Genomic DNA, 15,884 nt, shown 5'->3' on the forward strand with positions numbered 1-15,884 from the left:
ACAGGCGTGAGCCACTGTGCCTGGCCATGTCACTTATTGTTCTTTATTGTCTTCTATATATAAACGATCCCAATCTATAATTATTTGATTTATTGATTGGTTTACTTGCTTAATATCCAACTCCCATACTAGAATATAAATGTTATAGAACAAGAGATTGTCTGTACCATCTACTATTCTATTCTCATTACCCGACACAAGGCCTGGCATGGAGTGTGCACCTAATAAATGTTTGAATAAATATTGACTGGATCAGGGATTCTTCGGATGGGCCTGTGTGCTCTAAGAGCTGTTATATCCACCAGCAGTTGTGTATTAACCTAGAGAGGGGCTAAGTCCTGTCTTCAGACTGAACCCACGATGGCTTCCTCTCCCTTTGCCCTAGTTTTGCAGAGTATAGAAGAAATGACATAAAATTTCTTTTTTTGCAATTAGTTTGCAAAATAGTAGAGGCTGCTTTTTGCACTCTTACTCATGACTCCTCCTCTGGGAAGCCGCTTTCGCCTGGCAAAAGGGCCCTACATATGTGTTCCCATAGCACTTTGATAAGGTATAATTTATATTCAGTGAAATTCACCTATTTTGGCCGGGCGCGGTGGCTCACGCTTGGAATCCCAGCACTTTGGGAGGCCGAGGCGGGCGGATCATGAGGTCAGGAGATCGAGACCACGGTGAAACCCCATCTCTACTAAAAATACAAAAAATTAGCCGGGCGTGGTGGTGGGGGCCTGTAGTCCCAGCTACTCAGAGAGGCTGAGGCAGGAGAATGGCGTGAACCCGGGAGGCGGAGCTTGCAGTGAGCCGAGATTGCGCCACTGCACTCCAGCCTGGGTGACAGAGCGAGACTCCGTCTCAAAAAAAAAAAAAAAAGAAAGAAACTCACCTATTTTAAATGCATGGTTTGATGAGTTTTGATAAAGGTAACCACCCCAAAGAGTTTCGTGGTGCCTTGGCTTCTTCTATTTCTTTAATATTGTGATAAAATACACTGAATATAAAATTTACCATCTCAGCCACCTTTAAGTGTACGATTCAGGCTAGGTGTGGTGGCTCACACCTGCAATCCCAGCACTTTGGGAGGCTGAGGGGGAGGATCACTTCAGCCCAGGAGTTTGAAACCAGCCTGGGCAACATAGTGAAACCCTATCTCTATTTTTAAAAAAGTGTACGGTTCAGTGGCATTTTGTACATTCTCACTGTTGTGCTACCATCGCCACCACCCATCCGTGGAACTGTTTTCATCTTGCAAAACCAAAACTCTGTGCCCATTAAACAATAACTCCCCATTCCCTCTCCCCACAGCCCCTGGCGACCACCATTCTATTTTCTATCTGTATTAATTTGACCTTTGGCTTCTTTTAAAAAGTTGTGGTTAAAAAGTCATAAATTACAGTCTTAACCATTTTTAAGTGTATGATTCAGCAGTGTTAAGTAGCAGCTTCTTTTTTTTTTTTTTTTTTTTTTTTGAAGACAGGGTCTCATTCTGTTACCCTGGAGTGTGGTGGTGTGATCTTGGCTCACTGAAGCCTCAAAACTCCCAGGCTCAATCGATCCTCCCACCTCAGCTACCCGAGTAGCTGGGACTACAGGCGTGTGCCATCATGCCCAGCTAATTTTTGTATTTTTTGTAGAGATGGGGTTTTGCCACCTTGCTCAGACTGGTCTTGAACTCCTGGGCTCAAGCAATCCTCCCGCCTCAGCCTCTCAAAGTGCTGAGATTACAGGCATCAGCCACCGTGCCTGGCCTGCAGTTTCTTTTTAAGGTAGTTTTAGGTTTAGTTAGCAATGAATGCAGAAAAGCCCAAATAACAGTCACTTAAATAAGGTTGTCCATGGCTGCCCTGACAGCTCTACCATCACCAAGGACTCAGGCTCCTATCTTGTGCTTTGTCATTTGTAACACACAACTTCCATCTATCTCATAGTACAAAATAGCTGCTCCAGTTCCAACCATCAACTCCACATTCCAGCTAGCATAAGGTGAAAGTAGGGAGAAAGTCACACTTTCTCTCTTTTAGAGCCCTTTATAGAAATTACACATACTATTTTGTGCTTATATCCCATTGGACAGAACTTAATCACATAGGCCCATCTCACTGCAATGGAACTGGGAAATAGAGTCTTTCTTTTGGATCACACATTTCAGTTCTAGTTTATGGGTCCCATTGCTGAGAAGGAAGAGGATAATGCATGTTGGGGAATCTGCACTGGTGTCTTCCACAACTTCCCTTCCTCATAGTGCTGATCACTGCACTGAAATTGATTCCTCCCTCTTATTGGACTGTGGACCCCTTCAGTTAGGGGCTTGTGTCTTTTATAGCTTAGCACAGAGCCAGGTGCATTTAGGTGCTTAATGTTTGTTGTAGAAATACATGATTTCAGCCCAATCAGCTTATTTTAAGAATTATTGTTTTTATTATTTTTTTGAGACAAGGTCTCACAGTGTTGCTTAGGCTGGCCTCAAACTTCTGGGCTCAAGGGGGGCCTCCCATCTCAGCTTCTCAAGAAGTTGGGATTACAGGTGCCTGCCACTGCACCAAGCTCTAAGACTTTTTTTTTTGGAGACGGAATCTCACTCTGCCACCCAGGCTGGAGTGCAGTGGCATGATCTCGGCCCACGACCTCTGCCTCCTGGGTTCAAGCAATTCTCCTGCCTCAGCCTCCCAAGTAGCTGGGATTACAGGCGTGCACCACCACACCTGGCTAATATTTATTTATTTATTTATTTATTTATTTATTTATTTATTTATTTATTTATTTAGTAGAGACAGGGTTTCTCCATGTTGGCCAGGATGGTCTCAAACTCTTGGTTGGCCCATGAAAGTCCCCACATCTCACGGAGTTCCCCATGCCCTTCCCAAGGAAGCCTCTAGATATCAGAGATGCAGACATTGTGCGTCTCAGTGGACAATCCAATCCAGAAATGGGGGTGCAGAGAGGGGCTTCTGTTGCTCTTGAGTGGGAATTCCATGGCCCTAGGTATGGACTTAGGTGCTGAAGGGGGGACCCAAGAGAGAGGTTAGGACTGGCGAGGGAGTGGATGGGGAGGGGGTTGGGGCATGTGTACAGGAACTAGGGCTGGGGCCAGCCCTCTATAATTACCTGAGTCACCACAGACACTCCACAGCCTCCACAAGGCCTGCTGACTTGACCAGAGAGGGACCTACGGCTGTCGCGGCCTGTGGCTGAAAGTCTGCGGACTCCCAGCCCTCAGCATGGTCATTCCGGGTAGGTTTATTTTATTTTTTATTTTTTTGAGACAGTCTCACTCTGTCTCCCAGGCTGGAGTGCAGTGGTGCAATCTTGGCTCACTGCAACCTCCGCCTCCTGGGTTCAAGTGATTCTCCTGCCTCAGCCTCGTGAGTAGCTGGGATTACAGGCGCAGGCCACCATGCCTGGCTAATTTTTGTATTTTTAGTAGAGATGGGGTTTCGAGGCTAGTCTCGAACTCCTGACCTTAAGCGATCCGCCTCTTCCCAAAGTGCTGGGATTACAGGCATGAGCCACTGCGCCCAGCTCTGGGTAGGTTTGTGTTGTGAGGCCTGATGCCCTGTTCTTCTCTTCTCCTTTCCTGAAGTCTGTGGCCCTCTGGTGGCCTCTGTGGCTTCTTGAGCTAACCTCACCCACTGTGGGCCTCAGGTTCTGCTCCCCTAAACATGGCTGCAGAGGGCAACACCATCTCCCAGCATCCTTCTAAGAGTGTGGCTGCTAAACTCTTCAGGGACACAGTACTAGAGTGTGACAAAGACCCCACAGGAGGTGTCACACAGGTGCGAGGCTTCACACAGTGCCGCTCATTTCCTTCCAGAAATACCTTCATACTCTCTTACTACCCTGAGGGTGAGGCGCCCCACATTTCTCTGGCATTTGATCTCCCTTCCACCACAGCAGCTCTTCTCACCAAGACAGATGCCTTTCCTTGGCACGGCACTTGCAGCCCAAGCGGGGCTGAAGGAGAGGGGCCTGAGTCTCAGGGGTGTTCCTCCCTTTGCAGAGCTCTGGGCTGGCAGCATCTTGCTAAGGGGTCGTCAGCCTCTCAGTCTGGGACACGGGCAGCTCCTCCTCCTCTCTTTGTGCATGGTAACTACAGGGGTGGAAGGCAAGGCAGAGAGGTTGACGGGAGGTAGCAAGAGTGGGAGCCGGTGGCATAATTTAGATCTGAGGCCTTTAAGAAAAATGCTCAGAAACAATCATCCTACCCACTGCTAAATATCAGATGAGTCAGCCTCTGGGCAGCTGTCACCTTCCTCCCCCAAATTCCCTGGCAAAGCAGGGAGGCTGGCTTGGGACTGCCTCTAACTCTGACAGCAATTGGAACCCACAGCTACCCTGCGGTCCCCCTCTCACCCCCAATCCCAGGATGCTCGCTTCCATTTTACTCTACTTTTAGGGAAGGAGCCAGGGATGGGGCTCAGTGTTCCCTCCCTACTCCCAAAGGGACAGTATTTGTCCCCAGTCCTTTCTCCTGCTGATGCTTTTGGATTTAGGAAGTGATGCCTTGAGGGCATGGGCGTCTCCCACCCTTCCTGCTCACCCTCGCAATAGTGGATGTGCCTGGAGGGGACATTTCTGAAGAACTACCAGAGCTGAGAAGAAAAGGCAGACTGCATAGCTTAGCGCAGATTCACGCAAAGCCACTTGTGCATTCCAGAGCCAGGGCCACGTGGTTCGGCCCATGTGTTGGCAGTAAGCATGTCGTTCCAGCCAGGTGAGTCAGCAGACATGGGATGTTCGTTTAATTGGGCAAATGTGTCTCGTTAGGGTCATTCTGAAAAGAAGTCCAGTGTGCAGTCATTAGCCCCTGGGGCAGTGTCGCTACTAAGTGGTTGGGGAGAAGTCAGGGAATAGGAAGAGGTGGCATCCCCCAGCCTCACCTGTGGAGACCCCAGCGAAGCGGGGCAGGCAGGCACCGCTGGAGGAGCGAAGGCCAGGTGGACACGAGGACAGATTCCAGAGGCTTGGTTTTATTGTGCAGTTTTCTTTTTCCTCAATGAGATGCCATAAGCTGTGGTGGCACTATACACAGTCACAGAACAGGAAGAACCACCGGGTGGGGGCTGGGGGTTGGGAAAAGCCATTTCCCGAGAAGTGTCCGGCTCCTGGGTCTCACTCCATGGCCTGCCTCAGGTCCCGCAGAGGTCCCTGAGAAGGCAGGCCTGCGGGGCAGGGGGCTGTCTGAGGGGCTCAGGCACCAGCCAGCAGGGGCTGGCACTGATGGGCGAGGGGAGGAAGTGCCTCCCTTAGAAACTTGGGCCAAACCCTGTGCAGCTCTGGGACTCCACCCCACCTGACTTGGAGGCTGTGGGTCAGAGCTCTGGAAGCTCTTGGGAGCTTGGGACAGCCTGAGAGGGTCTTGTCCTCCTCTGTAGCCCTCTCCACTGTGGGTGGAGGCAGGGAGGGGCAGCAGGGCCATGCTTTTAGCTTCCTTAGGCAGGGAGGGATAATGAACCCTCATCCTTTACCTCCTCCTCCAACCCTCCACTAGCACTGCTTTCCTGGTCAAACCTGCATCTTCACCAGGTCATGCCCCAAGGCCTCTGGGGTACTTCCACAGTGGTAAGGAGGGCTGCCCCCTTTTTTTTTTTTTTTTTCGGTTGTGGCTGAGAATGCTGGAGATGCTCAGTTCTCTCCCTCACAAGGTAGACCACAAATTCTTGGTGGTGCCCTCACATATGGGGTCTTCAGGCACCAGCCATGCCTGCCGAGGAGTGCTCTCAGGACAGACCCTGTCCGTGCTAGGCCCAGGCACAGCCCAACCACTCCTCATCCAAGTCTCTCCCAGGTCTCTGGTCCCGATGGGCAAGGATGACCCCTCCAGTGGATGGTACCCCACCATCCCACTACCCCTCACATGCTCTCACTCTCCATCAGGTCCCCAATCCTGGCTTCCCTCTTCACGAACTCTCAAAGGAAAGGAAGGATAAAACCTAAATAAACCAGACAGAAGCAGCTCTGGAACAAAGAGTACAAAAAGACAGCCAGAGGTGTGCGGAGAGGGTGAGGTGGCCGCGTGGACGTGGATAGATAATCGCATGCAGCACTGAAACTCCTGATGAGGGGTGGGGTCCCCACTTCTCCTCAAGGTTTGAGGGATTGGGGGGAGGGGGTCAGCTGACTCAGAGAAGTAGGATCTCTGCACTGGAACTTGAGGCTTCCTGTCTCCTCCATGGGCCCCACCAGTCACAGGGACATGAAATCCGTGGCCTGGAGGAGGGAGAGGGAGAGCAGGAGCAGCAGCAGCCACGAGGTGTTCTGAGCCAGCAGGCTGATGCCCTCACACTTGACCAGTTTGTCTGCAGAAAGAGAAGGGGGCCGGGGGCAGGGTAGGAAGGAAGACAGATCAGGACTCAGGCAGACACAGGCCCAAAGCAAGGGTGTACTCCCTTTGGGAGATGGGTACTACAACGTCTTAGCTGGGACCAGGAGCAGCCGGGTCTCACAGAACCAGCCATCTTTCCCATTTGCAGATTACTGATCTCTTGCACACATATCATCTTATGAAAACCTTACTAAACATCATCACAAGAGAACTGGCTGAGGGACGTGGTGTCATCCCTGTTTTCCCAGTGGGGGGAAGGAAGATTAGGGAGGCGAAGGGCCTTGCCCACAGTTCTGGTGGAAGCATCTACCACACTACTCTGCCTGTCTGACTGGCCCTGAGCTCTTCACCCCATTCACACTGAAGGCAATGATTCCCCAGTTGACCAGGCAGCAGTTGGGAGAGGGTGAGAGCGTTATGGGGCTATTCTCCTCTCCAGCCCAGCCAAGGGAACTGCCTGCTGTCCCCGAGCCTGGCTCTCCCAGCTCACTTGACCTTGTTAGGGGCTTGCCTCACCTCTGAGCACAGTGACGTTCTGGGAGGAGATGGGTGGGGAATGGCCAGAGTGGTGGAGTGCGCACGTGTAGGTCCCCTCGTCCTTGCTAGTGAAGGCTGATAAGTAGAGGACCTTCATGTTGTATTTGCTGGTGAAGTTGGTTCGGGAGCGGTATGTGTGCTCAGGCACCCCCACAGTGCCAAAGAGCACGTGCTTCTTTGTCTCACGGGTCAGGCTGAACTCGTACTGGATGGGTGAGCTGGTGGTATTCTCATGGCGGCAGTCCAGACGAAGGCTCTGGTCCACTAGGCAGGCCGTTAGGCTGGTCACCTTCTGCCCTCGGGAGACCTGCAAGACTGGCACCAGCAGTGCCTCCTTCAAATTGGAGGGGCCTACGGTGCAGGGGCCTCCCACCCACCTGAAGTGGAGAGGTGGGCCTGGCTAGGGAGGGGACCTGGGTCTGCTCTCTGAGTGCCTTTCCCCACCCCAGGGATCCCACTTCTTCTTTGCAGACCCCAGCCTCCCTCCCCAGTCTGCTTGAGCCTTGGATCCTATCAATGTGTTTCAAGGACAGGAGATCTTGGGGAGTTGATGCAGGTTCCGGGTTCTCGGTTGGGGATTCTAGTTCAATAGTGCGAGGGAGGGCTCAGCAAACTGTGTTTCCAAAAACCACCTCAGGCCATCAGAATATCAGCGAGGTGGATTGGCTGACTTCGGGATCAAAAAGAGCCCTCTCTTCGTCACCTGCGCTTTTCTGAGACTGTGAGGGAGAAGCTGCTTCTCTGGAGGGAAGGAAGCCAGGGTGCCTGGAGCCCCAGTCCTGCCCTGTGCCGGGTACCTGTTAGCAGGAGAGCGATGCTGATGGCCAGGTTCATGGTTCTGGGATCTCAGTCCTGGATCTGGGGTGGGAACAGGATGGGAATCAGCCAAGCTGTGCCACACTTACCGCCAGGGCTGGGAGTCCCTGGGAACATGACATAATGGCTATGGCAGACATCTAAGTCCCTCTCTCCATTCCCCCTCTCATCCCTACTTCTCACTGAACGTGATACTGCCACTGGCTCTTTCCTGCTCAGGGAAAGCAAGGAAGGAGGGAGAACAAGCCCAGTCATGGTGTGTTTCTGCGCTTGGCCATGGAGCACTTACTTGCTGGGTGACTTTAAGTGACTTTACCACTCTTTCTTCTCTTCTTACATTAACATAGTGTATGGTAATGTAAGACCTATGAGGGCTGAGGCTTCCTATTAAAAAAAAAATTTAATCGTGGTAAAATACAAAAAGCGTAATAATTACTATTTTAACCATTTAAATTCAGTACTTAAATTCAGCATATTCAGCAGTGCTGAATACATTCACGTTGCTGTGCAGCCCATCTCGGGAACTCTTTTTGTCTTTCAAAGTAAAACTCTGTATCTGTTAAACAAAGACTCCCCATTTAGGGACTTCCCATTTCCTGTTCAGAAGAAAATCCCCAATGCTCAAAACAGTTTCCATTTGCAGATTACTGGCATATAGCATACACTCCAAAGATATTTATTGTGAATGAATGAATGAATGAATCTCTCTGAATATTACATACCCACCAGCTTATGATGGGGGTTAAGAAAAACAACCAACATCTGGCGATGACTGCTTCATATACGTGAGACACAAATCCCTAAGTCATTCGCCATCCCCAGTGGATGGCTAGAGACCATTCACGGTAGCTAAGGATGCTCCCAGATAGGGAGCATCTATTCCTATCTGGATAGGGCACAAGCCAGTCGTCGTGTTTCTGGAGGAGAGAAAGCCATATGATCTCCAATTGTATGTGAGCCAAGGATGCTTCCCAATGTCCAGCTCTCTGGAGTTCCTGGGACTGCAGTTTTCCAGCCCAGTTTCAATAGCCACCCTGGATAGGCTGTCTGCCTGGTCTTTTTTTTTTTTTTTTTTGCAGCCTCGGCTGAACCAACCCTTGGCAAGGCGACGCGAAGCCGGTAGCCTAGCCTATCCGCAGAGCAGTGCTCGCCCAGGAGAGGCCACAGAAGGGGCGTGCACCCGCGAGCACGCGCAGGGCATTGCCTCGGTTGAGTGCGCCCGGGTGCGCAGGGCGCGCCACTAGACAAGTTCAGGGTCCCTGGTGCTCAGCCCCTTGACGGGTGAGGCTAGGATCCCGCGGCGGCTGCAGCTACAATCAATGCTCTCTCTGTCCCGGGGTGGAGCTCCTGCCCTGAGCCAGATCCAGGAGGAAGGGGGGTCGGCATCTGGCTTTTGATTCGAGGACTCTTGTTTGAGATGTTGTGCGGGCTTGGGATCTAGGAGGGGAAGGGGGAGCAATGGCCAGAGCAAGAAAGGGAAGAAAAGGGTCTGGGGCTGGAGAGGGTAGAAGAGCCAGGGGAGGGGTGGAGAGCGGCTGGGGAGGTGCAGTCTGTATTCATTTCCTCTGATCTGTGTCCTCAGGCGGCTCCAGACCCAGAGAAGGTCTGCTCTTCCTCTCAAGCCCCCGGCGGGCCTCACCCTTATTCCATTTCCGTATTCCAATCCTCTCCTTTCCCAAATGAGTCCCCCTTCCCCTTCTCTCATCCTTTTCCAGTTCTCCCCTCCCCCGTCCGCCCGCCTTCCACCCAGTCCCCGCCTGCGGCACTGCGGCTTCCTTCTCCTCCGGTGCCCCGCACCCAGCCCGCCGCGAGGTCACCCGGCAGATTCCCTCCAGCTCGCCATCCTCCGTCCTCTCCCCGCAGTTTCATCCGTCCTCCTCCCCGCCTCTGCAAGCTGGGTTTGGGGACGTCTGGGTGGAACGTAGACCCACAGGCTATCCTTGGTGCCCTTCCTCCCTGTTCTCCAGCGCCCCAGCCCCAGACACCAGTCCCCCAGCGGGCGAAAGCCCGGGAGCTCCTTCCCCGAAAGACATCGGGGTGCCACGCGGCCCCTGCCCTGCAGTAGCATCCCACTCCCGCCCCTGCCTGGAAAGCAGGCCCCTCCCTAAGCTCTGCGCCCTCCTTCCCTGGGCGCCCTCGGACCGTGGCCCGAAGCCTAGTGTTGGGAAGGCTTGCGTGGGCGCCTCATGGCAGCCCTCGAACCCCAGGTCCCGCCGGCTCCAGTTCCCACCTGGACTGGGGTCTTCCGCTGCCGCAGCCTCCTCCAGACGCGCCGCCGCCTCCGGTTGCTGCACCCAGCTCGGAGCCCGCAGTTTTCACCGGGGATGGAGGAGAGGGGGAGCGGGGAGCCGGGGGCTCAGCCAATCAGAGGCGGAGATTGGGGGAGAAAGGATGGCAGGGTGGGGTGGGGGGTGGGGAAGGAAGAGAAGGCGGTCCTGCATTGGTGTGAGAGTGGCAGGTTGCGGCGGAAGGGGACCCCTCACCCTGTGGCTGGCACGCCTGGCCAGGGACGGGAGGGTTCGGGACCCCGAGGATCAGGGTGCGGCAGCCCAAAGAACATTATACTCCTCCCTGAGCCCCGCAATGGTTGTTCCCCTTTTAAGGCTTTAACCCTTTCTTCTGACCTATTCTTCAGAAGTCTGTGGGAAAACCAAAGTGTTAAGAGGTGCAGGATGCAGGCCGGGAGCGTCCACGCCTCCGCATTTCCTTTTCAGCTGGAGCCCACCTCCTCCGGAGCCTCCAGTGAGAAGTTTTGGAATATTCCAGTCTTTCTGAAAGGAAGCTGGCTGGGTATTTTTCAATGTTGTAACAGCCCTTCGGAAGTAAGGCAGGTCCTGGACCCACCCTGTCCGTCCCTGGTCCCTAGCCCCATTTCACCCCCTCATCTATTCCAGAGCACCCAGCCCTTCGGGGGGGCTGCAGGCGCTTTTTGCTCTGGGCATTAACGTCTCCTTCTGTCCCTGGGCTGGCACCTTCTGGTCCAGACAGCTGGAAGGTTCTTCTGGCTTTCCTGAGTACAGTCTGTTTGTTTGGTCTTCACCAAGGGAGTGTTGCCTTTTAGCAGGCACTGTGCTGGGCACATTACATTCATGGCGACCTTTAACCCATGGGCGCCTGCTGGGTTCATCCCATCTCAATCCTCACCTCCTGTCTTGGCTGGTAAGTGGGAGAGCTGGAGAACTGACCTGGGCTATGGACCCCAGCTCTCAAGGGTGAGCCATTCCTCTCACTCATCCCTGCCCAGTGGGAGAGGAGAGAGAGGAACTCTGGGAAAGAGGAGACAGCACAGAAAGGACTGAGTCGAGGCCAGCTCCTGATCACCTGGGGCACTCCCAATAACCCACCGATTGGATGTCACCAGAAGCCCTAGGCTCATTTTTAGAGACGGTGCTGATGACTTGTCTCTCACTCACAAGTGTGGTTAATTTTTTTCAGCTAACGTTTATTTGATTGATTTGTATCCTGCCGGCCTGTTTATGAATTCTGGTCGCGACATTCTGTGGGCTGGCCCTGCCTCCCCAATGTCTGCCTGCCCGTTCTCCTATTTCTTCATGGAAGTCAGCCCTGGCACCTTCCCTGCAGTTTTTGATACTGCAGTGGCACTGTTGGAAGCCACTGTTGGAAGCTTGCAAGTGGGAGGAGATTCGCTTGGTTTCCCAGCATTTAGGGTGATGGAACGTTCTAACTGGAATGAGCCTTGCAGATGGTGAAGTCCAAAGGAGCTATTCACTTTGGTAAACCGCAGAGGTTTCTAGGGCATTTTATGAAAAATGCAGCTGGCCTTGCCCACCTAGGACCTCCTTAATCTAGTACTAGAGCCAGCTGAGTCTGCACTTTTCTGACGCTCCCCAGGATCTGGTAAGACTGTCCCTCTTCATAGGTGAGCTAACCTGGCTTCTTGTTTGTAGGGTACTTTTTAAGGCCATGAATGTCCTGGCCCCTGGCTGCTGACTTCCCTCCTCCCTCCAACTCCATCCCAGCCATCTTCCCATTCGTCTACCTGATGCATTCCAGACACGCTGGCTCTGGCTTCTGTCTGTCTCTTCATGGCAGCGTGCTCTTTCCTGCTTAACAGCTTTCTGATTCTGAGTCTAGGGATCTTAACTGCAGAAGGCATCTGGGCTCTGCTGGCTGAGACCCTGGATGCTCCGTTTCTCACTCTTTGGCCCTGTCTCTGAGTGTTGCTGGGTGGAAGGCCTAGCAGTGCTATTTTGATAAGGTTATGAGGACCTGGCCTAATTTCTGGGTCCCCAAGCACCTTGCTTTTAGGAAGGGGAGGGGAGTATAGACTGTAGAAGGTGTGGCAATTCTGTATCTGCCAAGCAAGATCTCTGATTGGATGGAATTAATGGCTCAGATGAGACATCTGAGGTCAGGGGATAGAGCACAAGGTGGTGGAGGGAGGAGATTTTAAAACTCCATTTACTGTGGACAGGATCGGAGTGCTGAAAGCAGCAAGGCTTTAGAGGAATCCAGCTAAGGCAAGACTTCCTGCCAGAAGACTGTGGCTGCCCTGTTGGTCTCTTAGATCTCTCTTTTCCCACCATCTCCTGTTGTCCCACCCAGAAACACATGGGGATAAAAACTCTTCTAAAAACACACAGTCCTTTAGCATGACCCAGGGACTGCCAGCCATTCACTCGTTTCATCAGATTGTCTTTGTAGAATCACAGAGGTGACTACAGCGGTTCCATCTTTTAAATTATATTTTATTTTTTTTTTGAGACAGGGTCTCACTCTGTTGCCCAGGCTAGAGTGCAGTGGTGCAATCACTGCTCACTGAAGCCTTGACCTCCTGGGCTCAAGCAATCCTCCTACCTCAGCCTCCCGAGTAGCTGGGACAATAGGCACTTGACACTATGCCCAGCTAATTAATTAATTTTTTTTTTTGTTTTGTAGAGATGGGATCTCACCATGTTGCCCAGGCTGATCTTGAACTCCTGGGCTCAAGTAATCCTCCCACCTGGCCTCTCAAAATGCTGAGATTACAGGCGGGAGCCACTGCACCTGGCTTGCCCCACCATTTTATAGCTGGGACTTGAGGCCCGAGAAAGGTAATGATTTGTCAAGGACAGACAAATATTTTGAAGCATGGTCTGGACTATTAGATCTTAGGTCTCCTGACTCCGTGTTCCCGCTGTGCTCTTCAGTGCTCCCAGCACAGACCCTCAGATCTCTGCTAGACTCATTTCCCTGGTTCATAGTGAAATAAGTAAAACGAGGACAGTCCGAGGTACTCTGAACATAGCTGTCAGGTTATCACCTTGTTTTGATTTTATGTTCTTCACCCTATTGATGAGGGAGAGATTCCCACCCCCTAAAGTTAGGGGGATCACGACATGACCTCAACACTGGACGAATGAGAGCAATAGCAGTTTATTAGTCACATATGCTTGTACCCGGGAGGATAACACTGCATGCCATGAACTGCTACATGGGAGTTGCACTCAGAAACAGGGATTACCAGGAGCTGTGGGAGGCAGGCTTTGTAATGTCAAAACGGTGGAATGCCCCCGTTTCCTGTAAGAGAATGTGATTGGCTGTTTGTGTAATTCTGTGGGCTGGCAGGATGCTGAAGCCCACTACTCAGGGATAAGCAGAAATTGTGCCTGGCCCCCACAATAAGGAGGGTGGTTTGGCTGGGGGACCTCATCAGCAAAGTAGGGAGGGGTTCTTGTAATTAGGCCATTTGAGGTCTCCCTGATATCAAGGCAACCATAACATTGAGATCTAATCTTTGACTAATCGAGACTATACACCTGCCTTTCCTATACTTTCATTCTAAGGTTATACCTTTCCACTTTTCTGAAGAGGTGGTGGTATTGATATGTGTGTATGTGTGTTTTTAATATCCTACTTTATATAAAAAAAAAGAAAATTGGCAACTTTCTGTTAACCCTCACACTTCTTTGGAAATGTGACTAAGTCTATGAAATTAAAAAATCTTGGAACCGTTGCTCTACACTCTGCTACCTTTCCTAACCTGTAGTCGAGGTCAACGTCCTGAGCGAGGTCAGCTCCCTGAAGAACTGCATGTTTGGTTGGAGAATGTGACAAATACAAAGTAAACATTATTTCTTGGAATGCAGGGCAGATGTTGAGAGAAAGCACCAATGGAGATAATTTAATCTTTGATGGTTATTTTAAAAACTTTATTCATAGATGGTTTAATTGATCAAATAATTAAGACATTATTGGTACCAATAATGTTCCAAGGCACGGGGCTAGATGCTAGGTATACAAAGATCAATAGAACACAATCTCAAAGGCTTGTTCCAATGGGGGAAACAGAAATGATACACAGATAATTAGAAAAAAGAGGGTAGACACAGAGGTAGAGACGTGTAAAGGGTACTGTGGGAGTCCAGAGGAGGGACAGGTGATGACCCAGTCTGTCAGAGAGGGCTTCTTGGAGGCCAGGCATGAACTGAGCTTTTAAAGATAAATGGGAGTTGCCCAGGTATTGTAGACTGTCACATCAATGGCCTCCAGTGAGTCATGCCCCCTCGGTGTCCATGCTTTTGTGTGATCCCTTCCGCACTGATTCTGGGCTTGGCCATGTGCCTTGCTTTGGCCAATGGGCCATCAGCAAATGTGATGAAAGCAGAAGCTTGTGAAATGTTTGCACGTTGGAGCTTGCTTTTTTGGAGTTCAGTTGCCACTTGAGGAAGTCTGAACTATCTCAGTTTACATCAATCACCATTTGGGATCTGCCAGCCCCCAGTTGACCTGCCACGGGACCACACAGGCATGTGTAATTCCAAGTGATGCCACACAGAAGAAAAATGAGCCACCCAGATAAGGCTACTGTGGTGATTCTGAAATGTGGACACAAATTCTTTGACATTCCTTCATCAAGAGGTGACATCTAGGCCGGGCGCGGTGGCTCATGCCTATAATCCCAGCACTTTGGGAGGCCGAGGCAGGTGGATCATGAGGTCAGGAGATGGAGACCATCCTGGTTAACACAGTGAAACCCCGTCTCTACTACAAATATAAAAAATTAGCCAGGCGTGGTGGTGGGCGCTTGTAGTCCCAGCTACTCGGGAGGCTGAGGCAGGAGAATGGCGTGAACCTGGGAGGCAGAGGTTGCAGTGAGCCGAGATGGAAGCCACTGCACTCCAGCCTGGGTGACACAGCGAGACTCCGTCTCACAAAAAAAAAAAAAAAAAAAAAAGTGACATCTATGTCCCCTTGTCTTAAATCTCAATGGGCTTGTGACTGCTTCAGCTAATAGAGTAGGACAGATGTGATGCTAAGAGACTTCTGTGCTGAGGCCTTAGAAGGCCACATAGCTTCTATCCTGTTTGCCAGAACACTCTTGGAGCCAACATGGAAAACGTCTGGCTATCCACCTGCAGCCACCACGCCTGGCTCCAGGCAATTTCAAGTAAGGAGAGACTCTGGCGGCTGGAACAAGGGTGACTCAGGTAATGGTGGAACAATTGGCAAAAACAAAATTTCTCATGGTAACTTAGACAACAGAAGAAGTACTTAATGAATTTGTAGATTTGGCTAAAGGGATCTGGAGACAGAATGCTCAAAGTGTCATTTGGATGCTTCTAGTTGGCATGATAAATTATTAGAAGAGAGCTGAGCTACAAAAGGACCTGCTCAGTTTGTTAGGTGGAAAAGAAAACCAGCTCTCATTGCCAGTCTCAGTATCAGGCAATGGGCTCTCAAAATTAGAACTGGCCTAAAGGTAAAGATTAAATCAAGGGTATGATTTTACAACCTTTGTTAAGAAGGTCATGAGACCTTCTTGACGAGACAGAAGGGTTTCTAAGAATGTTAAGGACATTGTCCTTGCCAGGCACAGTGGCTCATACCTGTAATCTCAGCACTTTGAAAGGCCGAGGCAGGAAGATAACTTGAACCCAGGAGTTTGAGATCAGCCTGGGCAACATAATGAGACCTCATCTCTACAAAACATAAAAAACTAGCTGGGTGTGGTGTCACGTGCCTGTGGTCCCAGATACTTGGGAGGCTGAGGTGGGAGGATCTCTTGAGCCTGAGAGGTTGAGGCTTCAGTGAGTCACCCCAGCCTGGGCAACAGAGCAAGGCCCTGTCTAAAAAAAAAAAAAAAAAAAATGCATTGTCCTATAGCTGAAATGGAGTCTTTTTGAAATTAATTATGTATGTGGCTTTTGGTGCATGGAGTAGACCCCAGTAATATTCGCAGAAAACCCATAAAGTTTTAAGGAGTATTGTA

General features: G+C 51.0%; 1 protein-coding gene and 1 pseudogene across 2 annotated transcripts; one reads left to right on the forward strand and one right to left on the reverse strand.

Annotated features, from left to right (window-relative positions):
* LOC116476213 (hippocampus abundant transcript-like protein 1) overlaps positions 1-15,884 on the forward strand; it is a 194,479-nt pseudogene that overhangs the window by 12,925 nt on the left and 165,670 nt on the right.
* THY1 (Thy-1 cell surface antigen) lies at positions 4,944-10,132 on the reverse strand. 2 transcript variants are annotated; one of them, XM_032167708.2, is made up of 5 exons: positions 9,903-10,132; positions 7,962-8,056; positions 7,654-7,714; positions 6,836-7,171; positions 4,944-6,293 (listed from the first exon to the last, which is right to left on the reverse strand). In XM_032167708.2, exons 3-5 carry the CDS (start codon positions 7,688-7,690, stop codon positions 6,181-6,183), a joined length of 486 nt encoding a protein of 161 aa, XP_032023599.1. In that variant the 5' UTR covers positions 7,691-7,714; positions 7,962-8,056; positions 9,903-10,132; the 3' UTR covers positions 4,944-6,180. The 2 variants fall into 2 exon arrangements, with proteins under 2 accessions (XP_032023599.1, XP_032023598.1); XM_032167707.2 differs by lacking the exon at positions 7,962-8,056 and having other exon boundaries at positions 9,903-10,106.

The sequence above is a fragment of the Hylobates moloch genome, unplaced genomic scaffold (assembly GCF_009828535.3).
Source record: "Hylobates moloch isolate HMO894 unplaced genomic scaffold, HMol_V3 SCAFFOLD_11, whole genome shotgun sequence".
NCBI lineage: Eukaryota > Metazoa > Chordata > Mammalia > Primates > Hylobatidae > Hylobates > Hylobates moloch.